Genomic DNA, 22,589 nt, shown 5'->3' with positions numbered 1-22,589 from the left:
TCTATGCCCTAGTCGGCCATGGACACACTGGGGGCCCTTGGACACATTCCTTCCTCTCTCTGGGTCTCGATTGCCTCATCTCCAAATTGGGGCAGTTGGTGCTTCCAGTTCTGAGCTTCCATGAAACCTGAAGGGACATCTCAGCAGCTCCTGTCCCTTGCCTGCTTCTGTGGCATCTTCCCCCACCACCCCCAGTGTCTCTGACCAACTCTCCAGGCATGGAGATGAGGAAGGCCACGGGATGGGGGAGCTGAGGGTGGGGAAGGAGGGAGGAGACGGCGATGGGGGACGGTGAGGATTTCTGAGCGAATCCTCAAGGCAGGGGTCTGGTGTTGGGCAGGGCGCAGGCTTTCTCTTCCCCCATTCCCTGTCTTTTGGGGCCATCTCCTTTCTCCTTCCCTCCTCTGACAATGAGCTCCTGAACCAGGGAACCATCTCGGCTTCCCCTTCTGTGGTCTGATGCCTCCTGCAGCCACCTACTACTCTGCCTCCTGGGCGCTCCCAACAGCCCTGTGGAAGGGACTGAGAAGTGTCCCCACTTGACACATGGGGAAGGATTTGCCTGAGGCCATCCAGCAGGGCAGAGTGCAGCCAAGAGAACGCTTCAGGGCTCCTGAAGCCTAGGCGGGGGCTTTCTCCATCACCTTGGGACAAAGCCCGGTGCTGAGGACTCAGGAGGCATGCGCCTTCTGCTGACTTGGGGGCCCCAGGCTGGGACGGACGGGCCCCCGGCTTCTGAGGAGTAACATGTGATGGTCAGAGCGTGGGCTGCCAGCGTTGCAGGTGGAGGTGTGGCTGCTCCGCAGCTGTACCTGACCATTAACATCCTTATCCTACAGACCTGGGCATGCAGGCCATGGTGGGGCAGGGAGTGGGGGGTGGACAGAGGTGCACAGAGTGACCACTTCCTTCCCTGACCACCTCCGCCGTCTCCCTGAGCACCTCAGTTCCCGTACTAGAGGCTGCCCTGGAACTGCTGCTGAGGCCCACAAACTGGACAGGTGACAAGTTCCGGGTGAGCTGAAAATAACCTCTCCCGGGAGATTTTCTGAGCTGGTTGCAACCTGGGTCATAGGCAGGTGCAGACGTGGTCCAGGTCAGCCCACGACCAACCTCAGACCTTTGCTCACAGTGACCCTGTGGGTCAGCATCATTGATCCCAGCTCACAGAGCAGGACATTGAGGCTCAAAGACAAAATGAGACACGTCCAGGGCAAAGGACTCTGCTTCCACTCATCACGTCTTATATTTTTAATTGCATGTTGCAGTTTCCAAGCTCAAAGGCTCCCACTTTGGATCTTCTTGGGCCAAACAGAGCAACATTTACTCTCTAAATTTGCAGATGAGGAATACTGAGGCCCAGGAGGATTAGAGATACGGCCAAAGCCACCCCACAACCTGGGCTTCAGTGTCCCCTGGTCTGTCCTTCGCCTAAGGGCTAATGTCTTCTGAGCTCAGAGCTTCTGTTAGGACTGCCACTCAGCACTTGGACCATAAGCCTGGCATCACTCACAGAGAGCTCAGACTGAGTCAGACAAACTAGATTAGAATCTCTGTTCCATCACTTACAAGCTGAGTGACCTTGGGCAAAGTGCTTTACCTCTCCTGACCTCAATTTCCCCACCTGCAAAATGAGTGCTGGAGTGAAAAAGGAACACTTGCCCTTGAGGCCCTCAGTCACATGAGAGAAGACAGATCTATCCCCCAAAGCAGGGCCCAGAAGAAGGCAGGCACAGGATCCCAGAGGTGGCAAAGAGCAGGAAGATTGTGTGAGTGCTGGGGTTTGGTGGTACCCAAGTTGGGAACCAATGGAGGGAGAGAGAGGTAGGAGGTAGATGGATGGAGATCAAAGGCCAGGCCTGCAGCCAAGGGGGCTGCTAACCCTTCACCCCTGTGTTAGCCTGTACACTCACCAGGCCAGGCTCAGCAGGTGGGCTGTTCACCTCCTGGCAGCAAATGGTCCAGAATGTGCCCACGCTGCAGCCCAGCTGGCTCCAGAAGGGGAACCACAGAGGCTGGAGCTATGCATGCGCAGTGCTTTCTCCCAACCTTGCTTCTGAGAAAAGTGTCCCTGCGAGGGCCCTGGAGGAGGGAGCTAGGGACCGGCAGAAGGGCCTAGGTTTCTGTAGCATCATTCTTAGCCCTGGCTGAATCTGGGAAGCACCTGGTGACTTTAACGTTCCCGATGCCCAAGCCCTATGCCACACCTACTGAATCAGAAACTCTCAGAGTGGGGCCCAGCCTCTATGATTGAACAGCCTTCCCAGTGATTTTTTTTTTTTGAGTTGGAGTCGTGCTCTGTCGCCCAGGCTGGAGTGCAGTGGCGCAATCTCGCCTCACTGCAACCTCCACCTCCTGGGTTCAAGCAATTCTCCTGTCTCAGCCTCCCAAGTAGCTGGGATTACAGGCACATACCACCAGGCCCGGCTAATTTTTTTTTTTTTTTTTGACATGGACTCTCACTCTGTCTCCCAGGCTGGAGTGCAGTGGCACGATCTCGGCTCACTGCAACCTCCGTCTCTCGGGTTCAACTGATTCTCCCATCTCAGCCTCCCGAGTAGCTGGGATCACGGGTGCCCGCCACCAGGCCTGGCTAATTTTTGTATTTTTAGTAGAGATGGAGTTTCACCATATTGGTCAGGCTGGTCTCGAACTCCTGACCTCAGGTGATCCACCGCCTCAGCCTTCCAAAGTGCTGGGATCACAGTCCCAGTGATTCTCATGCAAGCAAAGTTTGAGCGCCACTGTAGTAGGCACCCAATAAATACTGGTTGGTTGGTTGATTTCAATTCATTGCTGATGGAAATAAATCATGAAGGCTCTGCCTTTGGAAAGCCCCCAGAGCAGTGGCTGTCAGTCCTGACTGCACACTGAATCACCAGTGTTGCTTTCACAGGCTAAGGCTGGGTCCCACCCACAGAAATTCTGATTTAACTGGTTTGGGTGCAGGCTGGGCTATGGGCGAGTTTTAGCAGCTCCAGGTAATCCTAAAGGCGCTATCAGTGCTGAGACCCACCGCTCTAATCCCTGTGGCTGTGTGGAACTAGCACTCACCTTTTCTGTGTTTGCTGTCCCCGTGCTTGAGATTCTGGTGGTGACATGGGCACCAGGAAAACTTCCCTGGGCTGACTGATGAGATCAGGGTGCAGGCATCTCAGGCTCATTCTGGATCTGCTTGGAAATGGTTGCATACCTCACTCTATCATTCCTAGTAGCATGGCTGGCTGGGCAAAGCCCTCTCTCTGAGCCTCAGGTTCCTCTTCAGCCCAGTGGGAACAGTTCTTCTGTCTAACCTTGTGGGGTTGCTGTGACAGTCCAGAGCAAGGCTGGATGTGGATGTAAGGTGGGAGAGTTGCAGCCTGCACCCCTGATATTCTTAAACACCCAGGCTTGTTCATGACACACCATCATGCACACACGCATTGTGTGCATGGCCAGGGAGGGGGTGAGGGAGCTGGGTGACAGCGGCTGCCTCCCTATTCTGCTGGACTCAGGCCACACTGATGTGGACTCACACCCTCTATGCCCTGAACGAAGACCATTAGTGCAGACATGGATGGGGCCTTATGGCTCACATTATCCTGGGAGCTGGGCAGCATAACGGCGTGCCCAGCAGTGTGTTCACGAGCAAATGGGGGCCTGGGGAGATGGAGTGCCCTCCTGAAGGCCACATGGCCAAGAAGCAGTGAAGCTGGAGGCAGATGCCAGGTTGGATGGAGGTCTCACAGCAATAGAAGGAGCAACAGCAGGGTGAGGACCAGGTCTGCAGACTCAGAGCTAGTTTCATCTCTTGGCCACTGTATGTCACTGGGAAGAATGGGGTGGCTGAAGTCATTGGCTTACACTGGATCTGAGAACCGGGGGTGGGGCCAAGAGGCCTCCACACAGAGTTCAGTTTGGGGCAGGGGGAACTCCCCACAAGGCACCACCCTGGCAAGGGTTCTGAGGCCCCCAGAAGACTCTCCAGGCCCTGACCTCTCACTTTGCTCCCTCTCTGCCCACCAGTGTGCTACATCTCGGCCTTGGTCTTGTCCTGCTCACTCACCTTCCTGGTCCTGATGCGCTCACTGGTGACACACAGGTGAGTGGCAGACTCTGGCTCATCCAGCGCTGAGGTGGGGAAGGAGTGGGAGTCCTGTGGGCCTGCAGGGAGGCCCTGGGCCTGGAGGGAGGGAAGGGCTCTGCCAGCCCAGGCTGTCATGGAGCCCACCTGTGCATGGCTGTGCTGCAGTGGGAGAAGGTGGGGCCGGGTCCTGCCCTTGGGCCTTCCTGTCTGGTTGGGGAAACATCTGTGAGTGTGAGGGAAATAAGGCACCACCAACTCAGGGCAGCTGGTGGAGCTTGCCCCCTGAGTAGGGGCCACCGGATGGGCTGGATGAGAGGGAAGGCTGCCTGGGGAAGCTGCACCTGCCCGGGAATGGAAGAAAGAGATAGGAGGTGAGGACTGTGTGGATGAGAGCAGAGGCTGGGGTGGCCCTGCCATGTGAGAGTGTAGGTGAGGGGTGGCCTGGCGGCATAGCACACTGGAGAGGTGGTACGGGTCTCGCCATGCCACCTCGCTTGCCCTGCAGCGGTGAGTGGTGAGGAGCACTGAAGGCCCTGGGCAGGTGGAAGGGGCAGCCTGAGTACTTACCCATGTCAGAGAACTGGCCCATGTCTCCTGCGCACTTGCCAGGCCTCAGAGCTTCTCCCAGGGATCTTTTTCCACAGGTCACCCCTCCTTCTTCTGGCATTCAAGGCTCCTCAGCCTGTGCTTGCCTTGCCTCTTTACCTGGTGACTGTGCTGTGTGTCCCTTCCATTCTCACTGTTGTTTCCCACTTTTCTGACTTGGCTCAGGTTGAGCCTTCTGCCTGGTTTTGTATTCCTCGTTCACTGTTTAAGACTGCCCAGATATCACCTCTTCCAGATATCTTGGGTTAGTGGCCTCCTCCCGGCTCCCGCAGTTCTGGGCTTCCCAGCTGATGGCTGTGAGTTGAAATTGTATTGGGAGTTTGGCCAGTTGCTGGCCCAGAGGAGGATTTAGGAAGAGTGTGTTGCCCCCTGAGGTCTCTGCCTCCCTGGCTCCCACCCCAGGACCAACCTTCGAGCTCTGCACCGAGGAGCTGCCCTGGACTTGAGTCCCTTGCACCGGAGTCCCCATCCCTCCCGCCACGCCATATTCTGTTGGATGAGCTTCAGTGCCTACCAGACAGCCTTTATCTGCCTTGGTGAGCCTCCCTTGCCTGCCACACCCAGCCTTGGCCTGGGCCTCCCCTCAGACACTGGCCCCAGTGGGGGAGAAGAGTGCTCAGCAAGTACTGCCCTCAGGGTTTGTCTGGGAATGCTCTGGGGCAACAGCAAGAGGAGGGAACCCCCTGCCTTCCCTGCCCTTAAGAAGCTTACTCAGGATGGGGGTACAGGAGCTCTCGGGAAATTGGGTGTGTACCCTCCACATGGTGATGAACCCTGGGTGCCACCAGGTGTTCACATGGGGGTGGACCCAGGTCTGGAGGTGTCAAATTCAAAATGGTAACATTCCTGGCTGGGCTCAGTGGCTCACGCCTGTAATCCCAGCAACTTTGGGAAGCTGAGGCAGGTGGATCATGAGGTCGGGAGATGGAGACCAGCCTGGCCAACATGGTGAGACCCCGTCTCTACTAAAAATACAAAAATTAGCCGGGTGTGGTGGTGTGCACCTGTAGTTCCAGCTATTCAGGAGGATGAGGCAGGAGAATCTCCTGAACCCAGGAGGTGGAGGTTGCAGTGAGCCGAGATCGCGCCACTGCACTCCAGCTTAAGAAAGGGCTGTGTCACAATTGGCTACCTACAAAGGTAATGAGATCCCTGTCACTGGGGGTATGCAAGCAGAGTTCCATGGATGTTGTTGCAGTCTGCAAAGGGGGTCCTGCCCTGAGAGAGCTGGACCAGATAACCTTCCAGGACCCCTACCAGCCCCAAGTTTCTGACTCTCCCCTTGGGTACTGCAGTGAGAAAAGCACTCTGAATGGTGAGGGGCTGTGGCCTGGGTTGCACATCCGAGGGCCTTGTATCTCTCCCTCCAGGTCCTTCCATTCTCACCTCCTTGGGGGAGGAGAAGGATGGTAAAGGAGTGGAGGAATTACTAGGACAAAAGTCACAGTGTCTCTTCTTGGTAGCCCTTATGCCTCCAGGCCCTTTTGTAGGCATCATTCTCTAATCAGTTGGCCAGATTATTTCAATAGACAGTCCTTGGGCACCTACCGTATGCCAGGCTCTGGCTTGAAGGAATGCAAACATCAGTTTAATATGTAGCCTTATGCCCCAGTAACTCAAACTCAGGAGAAACTGGAGGGAAATAACATTTGCAAAGTATTTTGTGATTTTAAGAGTTTCCACAGACATTATCTCATTGGATCCTTACAACAGCCTCTGAGGTAGGGACTATTATCCCCATTTTACAGAGGAAGAAACTGAGGCTCAATGAGGTAAAGTGACTTGTTCAAGGCAGCATAGCTAGGCAGTGGCAGAGCAGAGATCTAAAACCAGGCCTGCCCAATCCCAAAGCCCTTGGTTCTGGGGGCGGCGGGGATGGCCAGTTTTCATAGAACCTGTTGTCTGTCCCCCTGCCACTCCCACCCCTGGCAGGGCTCCTGGTGCAGCAGATCATCTTCTTCCTGGGAACCACGGCCCTGGCCTTCCTGGTGCTCATGCCTGTGCTCCATGGCAGGAACCTCCTGCTCTTCCGTTCCCTGGAGTCCTCGTGGTGAGTGAAGCAAGACATGGAGGGCTCAGGGACTCCTTAGAGGTCCCCTAACAGCGACCACCTCCCCACCCCACTGGCAGGCCCTTCTGGCTGACTTTGGCCCTGGCTGTGATCCTGCAGAACATGGCAGCCCATTGGGTCTTCCTGGAGACTCATGATGGACACCCACAGCTGACCAACCGGTGAGGTGGCATCTGGGCTTGTGGCTCCCTCAGGCCCTCAGCCTCTTCTTTGGCGTCTCTCTCTTTTTGTGTCCTCCCTCCACTGCCACCTATCCCCTCTCTCTATCAAGGAACCCAGATGATAGTAGAAAGAGCTTGCCTTACCCATAGAGAAAAGGGACAATGGCTCAGCCCACTCCAAAGTACCTCTCTACATACCTGGCATGGGGCTGGAAGTACCCCTGTGAACCTTTCTTGCTTTGGGAATCGGTACTGCTCTCCCTTGGATCCTCTGTTTCCTTGAAACCATGCCTCTCTCCACTTTGTAGCAAGGGAGTTCGCTGTCAGATGACAAGTCTGTGGGAGAACCTTGGCTCCCGAGAGAACTTGGAATTAGCAGACAGGGTACCCAGAAAAGGGAGGTGGGCGGCATCAGGGTCATAGAAAGACTTAGATGGACCTAGAGTTAAAGCCCAGCTCTGCCACTGAATAGCTGACAGCCTTGGCTAAGTCGCCCAGTCTCTCCGGGCCTCAGTTTCTCATCTCCCAGCGTGGCGGGTTGAAAAAGAGAAGGCCTTGCCCAGGGTGGGGTGCACAGAAGACATAGCAATAAATGGTAGGCCCTCAGTAAATACACAGCTGTTCTGGGCATCCAGATCTGACACTGACCCTGGGGAGGGGGCTCTGGGGAACGGCCTGCCTCAGCTTTCTTCTCCCATCCTAGGCGAGTGCTCTATGCAGCCACCTTTCTTCTCTTCCCCCTCAATGTGCTGGTGGGTGCCATGGTGGCCACCTGGCGAGTGCTCCTCTCTGCCCTCTACAACGCCATCCACCTCGGCCAGATGGACCTCAGCCTGCTGCCACCGAGAGCTGCCACTCTCGACCCCGGTAAGGTCACTGGGCAGGGCTGGAGGGTTGCTCAGGCTACTCAAGCAGTGAGGAAGGCATCTGCCCTGCCCCAGGCCTGTGCCAGCTGATCAGTTCACACCGATGTCTGTAGCTGCATGTGCCACCTATGTGCCCCTGTGCTGTGCCTCGTGTGGCCCTGCAGCATGTGCAGTGGATGTGGGGTGTTCTAGCAGGTCCACATGTGCCCATGCGGCAGATGTGCCACATGCCTGGTGTGTCTGCATGCTTGGATGCAGGGAGTGCATGCGCACTCCCTGTGTGTGTGTTAGGGGATGTCTGGATGCCTCCTGTCTGGCCCCTGCTACCCCAGCACTGCCATCCGCCACCCCATCCCAGGCTACTACACGTACCGAAACTTCCTGAAGATTGAAGTCAGCCAGTCGCATCCAGCCATGACAGCCTTCTGCTCCCTGCTCCTGCAAGCGCGGAGCCTCCTACCCAGGACCATGGCAACCCCCCAGGACAGCCTCAGACCAGGGGAGGAAGACGAAGGTGCGCCCTCCCACTGGGAATTGGGGAATAGAGCCTACCCAGCTTCTCTCAGGAAGGATGTGTGCCCCTCCCCAGCACACGGAGTGAGCGCCAGGAAAATTCTCACTTCCTCTCTTCCTTGGCTGCCTTTGGTCACCCCTCCTGGTCTGATCTCAGGGTAATTTTTTCCATGATATGAACACACACATACACACACCATATGTGTGAACACAGAGAGAAACAGCTGCCTTGCTAAGGGGCTCCGTCATTGCCCCCACTTCTCCCTTGGGGCGGGGAGTATGACCTCCTTTCCTTCTGCCCAGAAGTGTGTGTAGGAAGGGGACACTAAACCAGCTCCAGACCCTTGTCCCACCCAGCTTCCAGTCCATCCACAGAACTCACCCCCCACTTCCATGTGCTGCCTGCAGGGGACATCCTAAGCCTCACGACCTGCACTACGCCTGGGATTTTCAGGCTCTCTGATCAGGTCTGAGGGCCAGGGAGGGTTGGCTGGGTGTTTGTTGAGTGACTCACAGAAAGTCCGTCTCTCTCAGGGATGCAGCTGCTACAGACAAAGGACTCCATGGCCAAGGGAGCAAGGCCCAGGGCCAACCGCGGCAGGGCTCGCTGGGGTCTGGCCTACACGCTGCTGCACAACCCAACTCTGCAGGTCTTCCGCAAGACGGCCCTGTTGGGTGCCAATGGTGCCCAGCCCTGAGGGCAAGGAAGGTCAACCCACCTGCCCATCTGTGCTGAGGCACGTTCCTGCCTACCATCCTCCTCCCTCCCCGGCACTCCTCCCAGCATCATGCCAGCCATGCAGCCAGCAGGTCCTCTGGATCACCATGGTTGGGTGGAGGTCTGTCTGCACTGGGAACCTCAGGAGGGCTCTGCTCCGCCCACTTGGCCATGGGAGAGCCAGCAGGGGTTTTGAAGAAAGAAACTGGTGAGTTAGGGCCTTGGTCCAGGAGCCAGTCGAGCCAAGGCAGCCACATCCAGGCCTCTCCCTGCTCTCGCTCTGCCATCAGCCTCGAAGGGCCTCGATGAAGCCTTCTCTGGAACCACGCCAGCCCAGCTCCACCTCAGCCTTGGCCTTCGCGCTGTGGAAGCAGCCAAGGCACTTCCTCACCCCCTCAGCGCCACGGACCTCTCTGGGGAGTGGCTGGAAAGCTCCCGGGCCTCTGGCCTGCAGGGCAGCCCAAGTCATGACTCAGACCGGGTCCCACACCGAGCTGCCCACACTCGAGAGCCAGATATTTTTGTAGTTTTTATGCCTTTGGCTATTATGAAAGAGGTTAGTGTATTCCCTGCAATAAACTTGTTCCTGAGAAACTGTCCTCATAGCGGGAGGGGTATGCAGGGAAAACCCCGCCTACACTGTCAGGAACACTGTGCATTGATGGGGATGGGGCTCGGGGTGTTCTGGTCACATGCTGGGCCAGACACTGGGTGGAAGGCAGAGAGAACCCATAGCTGCATCCCTTTGGGTGGCAAAGAGACTGGGGACCCTATGACGCCACCCCTGAGCCATGTGGATGCTGGCTTTGGAAGTGGGACTTATTCTGGGTCTTGAAGAAGGGGCAGGATCTGGGGAGGAGAAGCGACTTCAGGAATGCTGGGGAAGCAGTGTGACTCCAGGTGTGGAGGTAGGGAGGGGCGTGTCACATGGGGGGACAGAGCGTAGGCTGTCCTGATGGGAGGAGAATGAGAATACGGAGGGGAAAGGAGGGTGGAGACAGACTGGGGTCTTTTCCCTGCTGGGGGCTTGGTGGGGGTGAGGGGCGGGGTATCTGAATAAAGAAGATGCCCTGGGTCCACTGAGGGGCTGGGGGCTACAGAGGGTAGGAAGACGTGGCCACCCTACAGATCTAGGTCAGCAGGGCCTTGAGAAATGCCTGCACAGTTAGTGGAGATCAACAGTCCCCTGCCCCACGCCCAGGTTCCTGCTACAGCCTCAAATACCTATAAAGCTAGGGGTGGGGTCAGGGACCTGAAACCCACTTTCAAGGCTGCCCCGAGGAGGCCAAAGAGGGCACACTGTGACCCCACTGCAGCCCATTGAAAAAGGCTTCCTGACCTTGTTTCAGCAACTAATAGGGTCTCAGGGGAGGAGAATCCAGGTTCCCAGAGAAGGGAGCCCTGTTCACATTGGGGATGGGGGAACATCCAGGAAGGCTTTCTGGAGGTAGTGATGCCAGAGCCCACTCTCAAAGACTGACTTAGCCAAATGAAGAACAGGGAAAGGGTGCCTGGGCGGAGGGAACAGTGTAAGCAAATGTGCAGAGGATGGCACACCATGGAACATTAAGGGAACAATAAAATAGCTGTTCCAAAAAGAGGAAGGAAGGGTGTGCTTGTTGGAGGAGCAGGTCAGAGAGGCTCTAAGTAGGGAATTCAGGCTTCACCTGGAGGGCAGTGGGGACCACGGAAGACCTTAAAGCAGGGGAGTAGCTAGTCCACTCAAGGCACAGCCATTCCCTGTGCTGCCCCTGACCCAGGTCTTAGGTCCAGGTCCTACTCCAAGAAGCCAAGCCGCTCAGCTGGGAATGGAGCCAGGGATGTCCAAGTCAGGCTGGGAATATCAAGCCTTAGGCAATCAGAGTCTATTGGACCATGAAGCAGCACCCAGTCCTACCATGTCATTTGGTTTTTGAGGCAACTGAAGCCCAGACGTGGGCAAGGACTTACCCAAGGTGGCCCAGCGCATGGAATTTGGCTCCATCCTGCTGTTTTCCACCAGACGTGAGTCATTTTTTTCAACTTTTATTTTAGATTAGGAGTCATTCTTGATACATGCTGCTGGTGACATCAGCTCAGCAGGAGCTGCAAGTTGATGAGGGGAGAGTAGGCAGGGGGGAGGTGCTGTATGTGGACCAGGAGGGAGGGAATGGGGCTGGCCAGCAGCCAGTGCTCACAGCTGCTACCCCAGACTCCTTAGCCTCCTGCCTCCACTTTGCTGAGCTCAGCAGTTCTGGGAGCTCTGGACAGAGGCCACAGAGCCTCTCCCCCGGGCCATTGTCTCTGCATGCAGCATCCTCGATCTTGAAAGGGATGGGATAGAGGCAGTAGGAAGACATATATCCTACGTGGCACAGATCGGAGGTTGTGCAGAGTCTCCAGGTTAGGACCTCATCCTTAGGCTCCTCATCTGGAGAGGCTGAAGTTTGCTGTACACACACACACACACACACACACACACACACACACACACACGGCCCAGGCCAGTTACTGATCCACCTGCTCCGTGGGGAAAGATTCCTACGGGGAATCTGCAGTCCTCATTTGGACTTTCCTCTTGGAATACCATTTCTTCTTTGGGAGAAAGATAAGTACGATTTGTTTCCCCCTGGTTTCTCCCTCAAATATGTTCTCTTGTTCCCAGTCTCTCTGGGGCTTTCTCCTCCTCTGTCCTGTGTCCCCTTCTCCTCATCTGTCTCCTCCATCTTGCCCCACCTGTCCCCTCTTTCCTCTTCATTCCTAACATCTCTTCCAGGAGCAGGACAGGGAAGAGGAGCTACCACCCAGGCACTTCCATTTCCTTGCGCCTTTCCAAAATGCCTCTCTTGAAGCCACTGCTGATATCAGGCGCTGCTCAGGGTCACCAGCCACCCCAGGCTCCTGCCCCCACCTGTCCTGTGGGATGGTTTGGAGGAAGGGAACAGCTGCAGCTCAGCTCACCTCAAGACCCAGCCTCTGACACAGCACCGGGCCAGCCCTCCTGTGCCTCCACAGTCTGTTGGGGTCTCAGAGGCCCCTGCCACTGTGGGCAGGCAGGCTGGCTGCCCTGACTCTTCAGCTCCTGATACTGTCTCCCAGCAGGGGCTCCTAGATCCAGACAAAATTCCAGGCAGACACGGAGGGGCATCAGAAATGCTGTTTATTTCTCTGCTGCTCCCAAGCTGGCTGGCCTTTGCAGAGGAGCAGACAACAGATGCATAGTTGGGGAGAAAGAGAGGACAGGTTCCAGGATAGAGGGTGCAGGCTGAGGGAGGAAGGGTAAGAGGAAGGAAGGCCATCCTGGATCCCCACATTTCAGTCTCCCAAGCCCCCAAGTCATCAGAAAACACCAAGGAGCAGGAGGAGCTTGAGCAGGCCCCAGGGAGCCTCAGAGCCATACCAGCCACTGTCTACATCCCATCCTCCTCTCCCATTCCCTGTCTGCTTCAGACCACCTCCCAGCCAAGCCCCAGCTCCATTCCCCCAATCCTGGCCCTGGCCAGCTTGACAGTCACAGTGCCTGGAATTCCACCACTGAGGCTTCTCCCAGTTGGATTAGGGCATCGCCCTGTTAGCATGCTGCCCCTGAGAGGAGAGCACGGGCAACGCTGTTAGCAGCAATGAGCACCGCAGACAGTGAGTCAGGGGATCAAATTCTATCCTAGTCACTAGTTTGGAGCAGGTCTAGAAGTTGGGGGTAGCAGGTGCTCTAGAAGAGATTAGAAGGAGAGGTAGGAAAATGTGAAGTCACCCATGCAGGCCTCAGGAGTTGCCAACCCCAGACCCCTGCAGCACTTAAAGGGGCATTGGCAGGGGCAAGGGGAGGAGTTAGGGAAGCACTGGGTGGGGCTAGAAGGAGGTGAGGAAGAAGAGGAGGAGGAGGCTTTGGCCCAGCAGGAGCAGACCTGGGGGCAGCTGCCCAGGGACCCCTTCTGCGACTGCAGCCTCAGGGTTCCCAGCACGGCTGAGGTAGATGATGACCACATTGTCCTCTGGCCCTGATGGCTGCACCTCATTGTCAACCGTATAGCAGCCCTTTCCCTCAACCGCTTTGCCATGGAACCTGCGCCCCAGCGTGTCCTCACCACCCTCGCCGGGCGTGGCCAGTGCCACGTCCACTGAGCTCTCAGCACTGCCCAGCTCATTGGTGGCCAGGCAGCTGTAGGTGCCTTCCTCCAGCTTGCCAAAGTCGGGGATAAGCAGGCTGCCATTGGCAAAGGCCTGGAAGCGCGGCTGGGAGCTGGCCACAGGGGTGCCAGGCAGGGCACGCCCATCAGTGCCCACATTGGGGCTGGTGATCTCCACAATGCCACTGGGTATCTGGATGTGCCAGTGAAGCTGAGGGGCCGGCTGCCCGTCCACATCACAGTGCAGCGCCAGCACAAAGCCAGGTCGCAGCTCGGCACCATCCTGGCTGGGTTGGTAGCTGAGCTGCACTGAGGGCGCCGAGCATGGCAGCGGCGGCAGGCGGCTCAGGGGCGTGCCTTTGAGCACATGGGGTGAGGTGCAGGCGATGTTGTCCTGCTCCGGGATGGACACGGCCGTGGCCAGGGCCCATGTCTTGAGCCACACGATGCCGCAGGTGCAGTCGAAGGGGTTGTCGTTGATCTGCAGGTGGGACAGCGCGGTGAGCGGGGTGAAGGTGCCCTCAGCCAATGTGTGCAAGCGGTTGTGGTTGAGTTGCAGCGAGCGCAGAGCATGGAGGCTGCGGAAGGCGTCACGGGGGATGAAGGTCAGCTCATTGCTGTCCATCTTGAGCAATTGGAGGGCACTGAGGTTGTGCAGGTCGCTCCAGGCAAAGTCAGAGATGAGATTGTGGCTTAGGTCCAGGCTCTTGAGATGGCTCAGAGAGGCCAGGGCTCCGGCGGCCACCATGCGGATCTCATTGTGTGCCAGCCACAGTGACTGCAGCAGGGGCACCTCCCTGAAGGCACCCTCCGGCAAGCCTGGCAGCCGGTTGGCTGACAGGCTCAGTGTAGTCACATTGGCTGGGAAGCCAGGTGGCACGGCCTCTAGGTCGCGGTAGGCACAGTCGGCGATCTGGAAGCCATACTTTTCCCCACAGTCGCAGGGCTCAGGGCAGGCCTGCGCCAGGCCTAGGAGAAGTGCCCACCAGAGCAGATGCAGCTCCTGCATGGTGCCTCCTGCAGAGAAAGACATGTCACCCAGGGGATCCTGAGAAGCCGCCAGAGGGACTCATTCCTCCCACAAGCCCAGCCAGAGTTCTTTCCCATCAGGAGGCCCTGTCACACATAACCCAGCTAAAGCCCAACACCACCTAGCCCACCGCCCCATCCTACAGAAGGAGAAACTGAGGCCCAGAGAAGGGCGGAGACTTGCCCGAGGTCACGCAGCCAGGCAGGAAGAAGACGGGATGGAAGAGGACCCCAGCTCCTCCTCTGAGTGGAGAGTTCTCCCTGCCTCGGCCTGTTCCTAGCTGACTTTGTGACTTGAAATCTGTTTTCCAGCCACCCCCCTCCCCCAGCACTTTGCAGAACCTCCCCCTGCCCTCCCACATCCTGGCCGCAGTCCCTCCCACCGGAGCCCCCCATAGGTATGCTTTGCCCTGGCCCAGACAAGGCCCCTCGTGCAGTGCGCACCACCCCCATCCACTCCACCCGCCCTCTCCCGCTCCTCCGGCCATGACCGCAGCAGACACCAGGCCCTTTTCTGTGGAATCACACCCGTGGCCTGTTCTGTTCAAACTTACCCAGGCAGCTGCCCAAATAAACCCCTGCCAGGACCTCTCGGCTGACTTGGGTGAGGCCAGGGGCTCAGCCCAAACGCAGCTGGGATTTCTGGGGCCTCAGTTGTGGGTTGTGGAAGAAGCAGATGCCCCCTGGACGGCTCCAAGCTAGAGATTGTCCCACGCACCTCAGACCAGCAGGGATGGACCAAGAGGGAACCAGCCCCTATGTCCAACAGGCCTCCCGCTCCCGCCGCTGGCCCTGGAGCCCTCCTTCCCACTGGCTTACCTTCAAGCTACTCTTAGTCAAGCGGAGCCTCTTCTAAGGTGGAACCAAAAAGCAACAGAGGACCTTAGCCCTGAGAGTCTGCAGGGCCACGGGCGCCCAAGGGAGGACTTGGATGCTGGGGCGAGGGGCAGCCTGGTCCCACCCCACCTTCAGTGTGCAGGCCTGTGCCCTCCCTGCCCCAGACAGGGTGCCTGGGACCATCCACTGAAAGGAGGTGGCAGGGAGGAGCCTGGGGCAGCCCGCGCACTCCCTCCTTCCAGCAAAACAACTGCTTCTCTGCAGCAACAAGGACCTGTGTTTCATAAGTGACACCAGAAACTTGAGGGGGGAAGAGATGCCAAATTTTTTTGGGTTGTGTTTTTTCTCTCTCTCTCACTCACTTTTAGCAGCTTCAACTTCCTTAAAGACACAGCACTGTCTGGAAAGGACCCAAGAAATGATGGGGCCAGGAGGATTTTAGCAGGGGAAGGGCGAGAAATTGAATCTCATGGAAGGTGGGAGATTTCCATTTCAAACAAGAAAAAAGGGGAAGCCTTTGTCCAAGCCAGGGTTGTATGTGTGTTGGTGTGTATACGTGTGTGTGTGTACAAGTTTGTGGGTGTGAGGGTGTGTATTTCTGTGTGTGCCTGGATTTGTATGTGTGTTTGCGTGGATGTGGGTATGAAACCATGTACATGAGTTTATGTGTGAGTGTGTGTGAGTGTGTGTGAGTGTGTGTGTTTGTATGGGTGTGTCTGTCTTGGTGTGGGTTTGTGTGTGGAAGTGAGTGTGCATCCATGTGTGTGTGTTTCAGTGAAAAGCCAAGAAGGCCAAAGTATACAAAGCAGATACCAACCCTTCAGTGAAAGCCAAGATGTTAGGCGTGTTTTTTTTTTTTTTTAAGAAAACATATCCTACTGGCTCTGAGACTGAGCTGCGCTAAATGCACGTTGTTGTCCAGGGAGCTCCCAAGACTCCAGGCCCCGCCCCTCACTGCACTCCCCACTGGCTGGGGAGGAAACAGGGAGGCCTGGCTCAGAAAACTCAGGATGGGAGCCTGTTGGCCTTCGGTGCTCCTGGCCGGGATTCTGAGCCACCCAGGCCCACTGCCCACTGGGCACCCAGAGGGGAGGCCAAGGGGCCGCACCCCTGGAGAGTTCTCTCTGTGTCCCCCACAGGGCCCAAAATCCCACTGTTGGTGCTGGACATCTACGCGGTCAGCATCGGCCTCTCTGAGCTCCACTGTTCCAACACCAACTGTGTGGAAGGGGCAGATGCCTCCAGGGTGAGGATATTTGACCCCTTTTCCAAATGGGAAGGCCCAGGGGAGGGGAATGGGGAAACAAAACAGGCCCAAAACAAGGGAGCTGGAAGAGAAACCGAAAGATGAAGGAGCCCCAGAAAAGAACTTTGTAGACTGAAGAATTTTGCCCTCCACAGAACAAGCCTACCATATCCCCTCAGTAGCCCTCCCCAAGCTTCCTTAGCCTTCCGTCTGATAACTGGCTGAATTCTGCTCATGACTCAACTTATCCTCTCAGCAGGGCCAAGGGCAGACAGGGATCGCCTTTGGCTGAAAGCATCCCCAGGAAGCCTGCCCCAGCTCATCACGCCCCATTCCCTGTCACCAAGCAAGGCCACAGAAGTCCCCAGCATGCTGCCTGCAAAACACCTGAGTCTGATGCTGAGGATATTATTATGGTCCAATGGAGAGCCCCCTCTCTTTCCCCTGCAGAGGAAACCCTCTCTTGCATCATCCTGACTGTGCTGGAGAATTTCTAGGAAAGTCCTGAATTTGGTGGGTCAACCAGAGGCTTCAAGAATACACATCCAGGGTTCAGTAAACCAGAGGGGAGATTCAGTGACCTCAGTGTCAGTCAGGGAGGGCTTCCTGGTGGAGGGGGCTTCACTACGCTCTGCACAACCCATACCCTCACCCTCACCTGCACAAAGTCTATGCCACCAGCTTTACCTCCAGGGTGCGCTGAGGAGCTCATAGTTCCCACCCCACCTCCCTCCTTGCAAGCACACCAGGGTCAGAGCGCAAGCACCTCCTCAGCCCTCAGTTCCCAGTGACTGTTCTCTCGGACATTCCTGACTTTTCTTCATAGCTCTTCCTATAAGCTGTGATTATTTATTCATGCATGCTTAATGTGTGACCCCTTACTAGAGAGGAAGCCCACTGAGGGCAGAGGCCTTACCTTCCCAGGTGCTATTGATCTCCAGCACGGGGAAGACACTCAGTAAGCGCCCCCTTCACGGCATGATGGACAAGTTGGGTGGTCATCAGAATGAAGCATTTTAGAGCTCACCCACTTCACCTCCTCATCAACTTACAGATAGGGCCTTTGGGCCCAGGCTAGGGAAGGGGCATGCCCAAGACATTTTAGAGAATATTTCATACAGTGTAGGAGACCCATGCTCTGTTGGGTGGGTGAGGATGTCAGCAGCCTTCTGGGGGCAAGGAGTCTGTCCCCTCATTCCCGACCTAAGACCTTAATGACAGCCAAACACTAAGCTCAGACTCCCGCCTCAAAACAGATGTGGGGGGCTGAGGGCGGGAAAAGTGGGAGGGACCAGCCCACCTGGGCAGAAATGAGACTGCGCGTGCCGGTCACTGATGCATCTTCCTGGGCTGCTGAGGTCCTGCCACTGCCTGCAAGGTGTGGCCATACCCACTTCTACCAGGAAGGACAATAGGGCCGCCAGGATCTCAGCCAAGGAGCATTGACTCTCCAAGGTGTCTCACAGTGGGACAGGTGGGCCCGCCCCTCAGCAGAGCCCAGGAGCAGTTGTGCAGGCCTCTGAGGATGGGGCGTATGACCTCCTGGGTTGCCCCTCTGCTCTTCTCTTGCTGTCACAGCTCAAGTTCTTTCTGTAAAGCCTACCTCACAGGAGATCATGTCAGCAGGCAGGGAGACAAGCCAGAAGTCGGGCTCCCTCATCTTTTCAGCCTGGGAGCTTCCTGTGGGCTGTCTGGTCTGCCATCTCCCCTCTCCTGGCCTCCTCTAAATTGGGCTCAGGCCTGAGATGGGGACCCTTGGTGAGTATGTGAGGCCCTGACCGTCCCCAGAACTAGGAGGCCAAGCTTGGGAGCCCCTCCTGTGAGTCCTGGCCCTGTCTCCTGTGGGTCCCTGGCAGCTTGTAGGGTGACCAGCCAACAGTCCTGGTTCACCTGGAACTGATGGGTTTTCTGGGACGTGGGACTTTCCATGCTAAAATCCAGACAGTCTCAGCAAACCAGTACAGTTGGTCAACCCCAGCAGGGGAGGGGGGCTCACTTCCTCCCACAGTTTTTCTTTCCCCCTGCTCCCCTTCCTGCCTGCAGAGGTCCGGCCCTCTCTCCTCCCATTCCGCTGCCTCTCGCTCCGCTCCTGCTCCTGCTGCCCCCAACCAGGGCGCCAGCCGCACCCCAGCTGCGGCTGCTCGACCAGGACTCCCCCACCCCAGAAGGCCTCACTCCCACTGACCAGAGGCGCCACGTCAGCTTTTCCTGGAAGGCAAAAAAAGATCCTGATGAGAAGACGGAGCAAGAGGGACAAGCCCAGCAGAGACAGAGAACTGGAGAGAAACAGAAATGAGAGAGACACCAGGAGAAAGAGAGGGAAAAACAGAGAATCACAGCCTCCTTTCTGGAGGTAGAGAAAGGAAGCAAGGGAGAAAGACCCAGAAAGAGAGATGGAGAAAGAAGGTCTGAACCCGGAAACAGGCTCTGAGAGGAGAGAGGCAGCGGGGGGCTGCTGTGGTCAGCTGTGGTTGTGGGCTGTTGCCATCCCACCGAGAGGGGCAGAGTCTGTCTTGGTCCCAATACTGTATTCCCCCCAGCAGCCTGCTGGAATAGCTGGGAGGAAGCTTGGCGCACTCCGGGTGGGACTTGGTTAAGCCTGTAGGTGTTCTGGGAGAGAGAGGCTGTTGAGAAGATAGGGTTATGGAAGGATCTTTGGCCAGCTGGTGGGACTGCGTGCATGTGTGTGTGTGTGTGCACAACACGCACATGCATGGGGAGACATAGAGTGATCTGTCTAGGTCACCAAGTTATGAAGCTTCCTTTTTCTAGGCCTTAGTGCCTCTGTCATACGTGAGAGTTGGTCTAAAGTCCTTTGGCCCCTATATTCTGCCTGTCTAGAATTCTCAAAAATGTCTATGCTGACACGAGGGGCCCGTATGTGTGCGTGTGTTCACGCACAATTTCTGTGTGCACGCATGTGAAAGGTGAGCCTGTGCCTATTTTCCATGTGTGTGTGTTGTTCATGCATGAGTGTGGGGATGTGAGGTGGAGTGAGCAGGAGCTCGTGGCATGTACACCCAGGGCTGTGGATAGGGGAGAGGCCCTGCAGGCCCCGTCTTCTCTTCTGGCATCACCCTAGCCCAGAGGTTGCAGCTGACCTTACCTGGGGTGGCCTCACTCCTGTTTCCTCCCCATTCTCCTCCACCCCTTCCCACCACTTGGGCATGAGGGCCTCTCCCCTCTTCTCGGGATCTCTGACCTAGGAACCCAGGCGAGCCTTGGTGGGCAACCTGGCTGCTTTCTCTGGCCTCACCCTGCTTTGCTCTGGCCCTGCTCACTGTGTGCAGCCCCACGTGTGCCCTGCTCCCACCTTGGGGCTGCTGCTCCTACTATTTCCTCTAACTGGACAAAGTCCATCCATACTTGCAGGGCTCCCTTCCTCTTGTCTTTTGAGATTTGTTCAAATGCCAGCTCCCCAGAAGGCCTTCCCAGGCCACTCTATATAAACAGTCTTTGTCCCTCGCTGTCTCCTCACCTTGCCTTATTTGTCCTTCTTCCCTACCCTCCCCTGACATCTCTGTTAGTGTGTTTCCTGTCTATCTCCACAATCTGAATGTGAGCTCCACACAGGTGGGTACTTGGTTCTGTCCACTGCTATCCCCCCCAGTGCCCAGCAAAGGGCCTGCCACTTAGTAGGTGCTCAACAAATAGTTGCTGAACAAAGGAATGAATGAACAATAACCTTGGCCTTCCAGCTGGAGCATTTTCCCCCCTCTCTCCTCCCTCCTCCATCTGCCCAGGGCCTCCTAAGCCCTCCCTGCTGACTGTCACTGCCCTTCCACTCAGGGCCATCTCCAGCCACTTTTCTGGTCTCCTCTCTTGGCACCATTCCCACTGCTCTCTCCTGACCTTCATCTTCGTCCTCAGGGACTATTTTCAGCAGTAGCACTAATTGAAGCATACTTCATAGGAATTATTTTTGTTTTTCCCCAAGCCAGTCCCAGTTTCCAGGAATGCAGAACTTGGCTGCACCCCCAGGATACATTGCAGATCTCGAGTTTTCAGCCCCAGCCCTTCCCAAAGGGTAGGGGTGGGACTGGGGAGTGTTATGAATGACAGTGAGCGTTCAGATTAAGGTTCTAGATTGGAACCAGTGCTATAGGGTCAGGATCACGTCCCTCTGTTAGCTGTGGGGCACTAGGAATGGGCCAAGGGCCATTTGTTAGGGGTCAGCATGAAGGGCCTGGATTAGATACGGGTGCAGGTTGAGTGGGTGGGGCAGGGGTAGTTTAACCCTGAGGATGAAGCAGGATCTTCATCCTGCTTCAGATTGCGACTTCAGAGTTGCAATAATCCCTCTGCTCCATGGGAAGATGGAATTGAGGGTAAAGGACTTGGAGGGTAATGCAGAGAGAGAGAAAAGGAGAAACAGGGCGACCCAGCAGAAAGCAAGGGCGAGGGAGAGGGGAGGGAGGGAGACTGAGACATAAAGAGAACAGTGGTGGCAAAGGCCTGGGCCAGTCAGGAGGAAGGTGGAGCCTCTCACTGACAGCAGAAAGCCATTTGGCTTGGCAGACACCTGCTTCTCACGAAGAGGTGAGGCTGCAGCGCTGTTCCATGCAACACCTCCCCGCCCACCCCCAGCCACCAGACAGAGACTGTGGGCAGAGCTTGGGCGTCTCCCAACCCTGAGGGGCTACCGTGAGGTGCAGGTGGGAGCACCAGGCTAGAGATGGAGGGAGGAGAGAAGCTCCGGCAGAGAATGCTGACCAAGAGGAGGCAGGGCAAGCAGGCTGTGCTGACCTCAGCCCAGGGAACCTCTCAGGGGGAGACAAGAAGACAGGCGGCCAGTGGGCCTGGGGAGGTGGTATTGTCTTCAGGGGCCTCTGGGAGAGCAGGCCAGGCAGGGCAGAAGGCGGCACAGCCGCTGAGGGTTGTAGAAGCTCAGAGAAGAGAGATGAGAGCTGGGGATCAGGAAGACTCAAGGGAGGAGGTGAGAACTTGGATAATTTTCTTAAGTTTTATTGAAGTGAAGCATGCAAATGGCAAAACAGTATCACATTGACAGAGAGGCCTCTAACAAAACACTACAATCCTCTTTCTCCCACCCTCGCCTTCTCCTGTGCACTCTCCAGTGCAACAACTGATGGTTTCTGGTTCTTCTGCTGTGGTTACACACGTCAGGCCTGCCCATAACATTTGCAGGGCCTGTGACAAGAGTATAATCGGAGGCCCATATACCATATGTGTAAATACTTTATTTATTTATTTTTGAGATGGAGTTTTACTCTTCTTGCCCAGGCTGGAGTGCAATGGCGCGATCTCGACTCACTGCAATCTTTGCCTCCCAGGTTCAAGTGATTCTTCTGCCTCAGCCTCCTGAGCAGCTGGGATTACAGGCACGCACCACCACGCCCAGCTAATTTTGTATTTTTAGTAGATACAGGGTTTCTCCATGTTGGTCAGGCTGGTCTCGAACTCCTGACCTCATGTGATCCACCCGCCTCAGCCTCCCAAAGTGCTGGGATTATAGGCATGGGCCACCTTGCCTGGCCTATTTTCTTTTCTTTTCTTCTTTTTTTTTTTTTTTTTTTTGAGACAGAGTCTCACTCTTGTCTTGCTATAACAAAACACCTGAGATTAGGTCTGTCGCCCAGGCTGGAGTGCAGTGGCATGATCTTGGCTCATTGCAACCTCCGCCTCCTGGGTTCAAGTGATTCTCTTGCCTCAGCCTCCCAAGTAGCTGGTATTACAGGCGCCCACCACCACGCCTGGTTAATTTTTGTATTTTTGTAGAGACGGGGTTTCACCATGTTGGCCAGGCTGGCCTTGAACTCCTGACCGCAGGTGATCCATTTGCCTTGGCATCCCAAAGTGCTGGGATTACAGGCATGAGACACCACATCTGGCCATATGTGTAAATATTTTAAAGTTATAAATTCTACAAAAGATTTAATATGTTCTATTCTCCAATCCATGACAAATGTGTCTTGATAACTACCTGGAAGGCCAAATTCAAATTTAGAATTCTTGGTGTCCTCATAAAGAGGGGAAATTTGGATACAGAAGGAAGACAAGGTGAAGACAATAAAATGGAGATGAAAGCAACTGGTGGAGCCGTGCATCTGCAAGCACCAGAGATCGCCAGCAAGCAACAGATACTAGCTGAGAGGCCTGGAAGAGATCCTCCCCTGCAGAAACTAACCCTGCTGACACCTTGATTTCAGCCTCAGCCTCCAGAACCGTGGGATGGTAAATTTTTGTTGTTTGAGTCACACTGTTTTTTTTTGTTGTTGTTGTTGTTTTAATGAAGTCTTGCTTTGCCGCCCAGGCTGGAACACAGTGGCGCGATCTTGGCTCACTGCAACCTCCACCTCCCAAGTTCAAACGATTCTCCTGCCTCAGCCTCCTGAGTAGTTGGTATTAC

At 55.9% G+C, this 22,589-nt stretch overlaps 2 protein-coding genes across 21 annotated transcripts in view; one reads left to right on the top strand and one right to left on the bottom strand.

Annotated features, from left to right (window-relative positions):
* The window catches only part of STRA6 (signaling receptor and transporter of retinol STRA6), a 34,496-nt gene extending 24,901 nt beyond the window's left edge, over positions 1-9,595 (top strand). For 16 of the 19 annotated variants that reach the window (XM_063652757.1, XM_063652752.1, XM_063652754.1 and 13 more), the window contains 7 exons: positions 4,006-4,081; positions 5,075-5,208; positions 6,605-6,722; positions 6,803-6,904; positions 7,608-7,771; positions 8,129-8,284; positions 8,818-9,586. In XM_063652757.1, the coding sequence (XP_063508827.1) occupies positions 4,006-4,081; positions 5,075-5,208; positions 6,605-6,722; positions 6,803-6,904; positions 7,608-7,771; positions 8,129-8,284; positions 8,818-8,981 (914 nt within the window). In that variant the 3' untranslated portion in view covers positions 8,982-9,586. Of the gene's footprint in view, positions 1-4,005; positions 4,082-5,074; positions 5,209-6,604; positions 6,723-6,802; positions 6,905-7,607; positions 7,772-8,128; positions 8,285-8,817 lie in introns of all 19 variants that reach the window. The other 3 variants (XM_054452024.2, XM_063652750.1, XM_054452019.2) reach the window with 1 other exon arrangement.
* A 2,527-nt stretch (positions 9,596-12,122) lies between these two features.
* ISLR (immunoglobulin superfamily containing leucine rich repeat) lies at positions 12,123-15,265 on the bottom strand. 2 transcript variants are annotated; one of them, XM_054451452.2, is made up of 2 exons: positions 14,956-15,265; positions 12,123-14,124 (listed from the first exon to the last, which is right to left on the bottom strand). In XM_054451452.2, exon 2 carries the CDS (start codon positions 14,114-14,116, stop codon positions 12,830-12,832), a length of 1,287 nt encoding a protein of 428 aa, XP_054307427.1. In that variant the 5' UTR covers positions 14,117-14,124; positions 14,956-15,265; the 3' UTR covers positions 12,123-12,829. The 2 variants fall into 2 exon arrangements, with proteins under 2 accessions (XP_054307427.1, XP_054307428.1); XM_054451453.2 differs by lacking the exon at positions 14,956-15,265 and adding an exon at positions 14,321-14,425.
* Positions 15,266-22,589: the final 7,324 nt, after the last annotated feature.

This window comes from Pongo pygmaeus, chromosome 16, assembly GCF_028885625.2.
Source record: "Pongo pygmaeus isolate AG05252 chromosome 16, NHGRI_mPonPyg2-v2.0_pri, whole genome shotgun sequence".
NCBI lineage: Eukaryota > Metazoa > Chordata > Mammalia > Primates > Hominidae > Pongo > Pongo pygmaeus.
This window is presented reverse-complemented; position numbering and strand designations above follow the sequence as displayed.

Coding starts and splice junctions, on each gene's coding strand:
- ISLR (XM_054451452.2), bottom strand. CDS start 14,116: ATGCAGGAGCTGCATCTGCTCTGGTGGGCACTTCTCCTAGGCCTGGCG.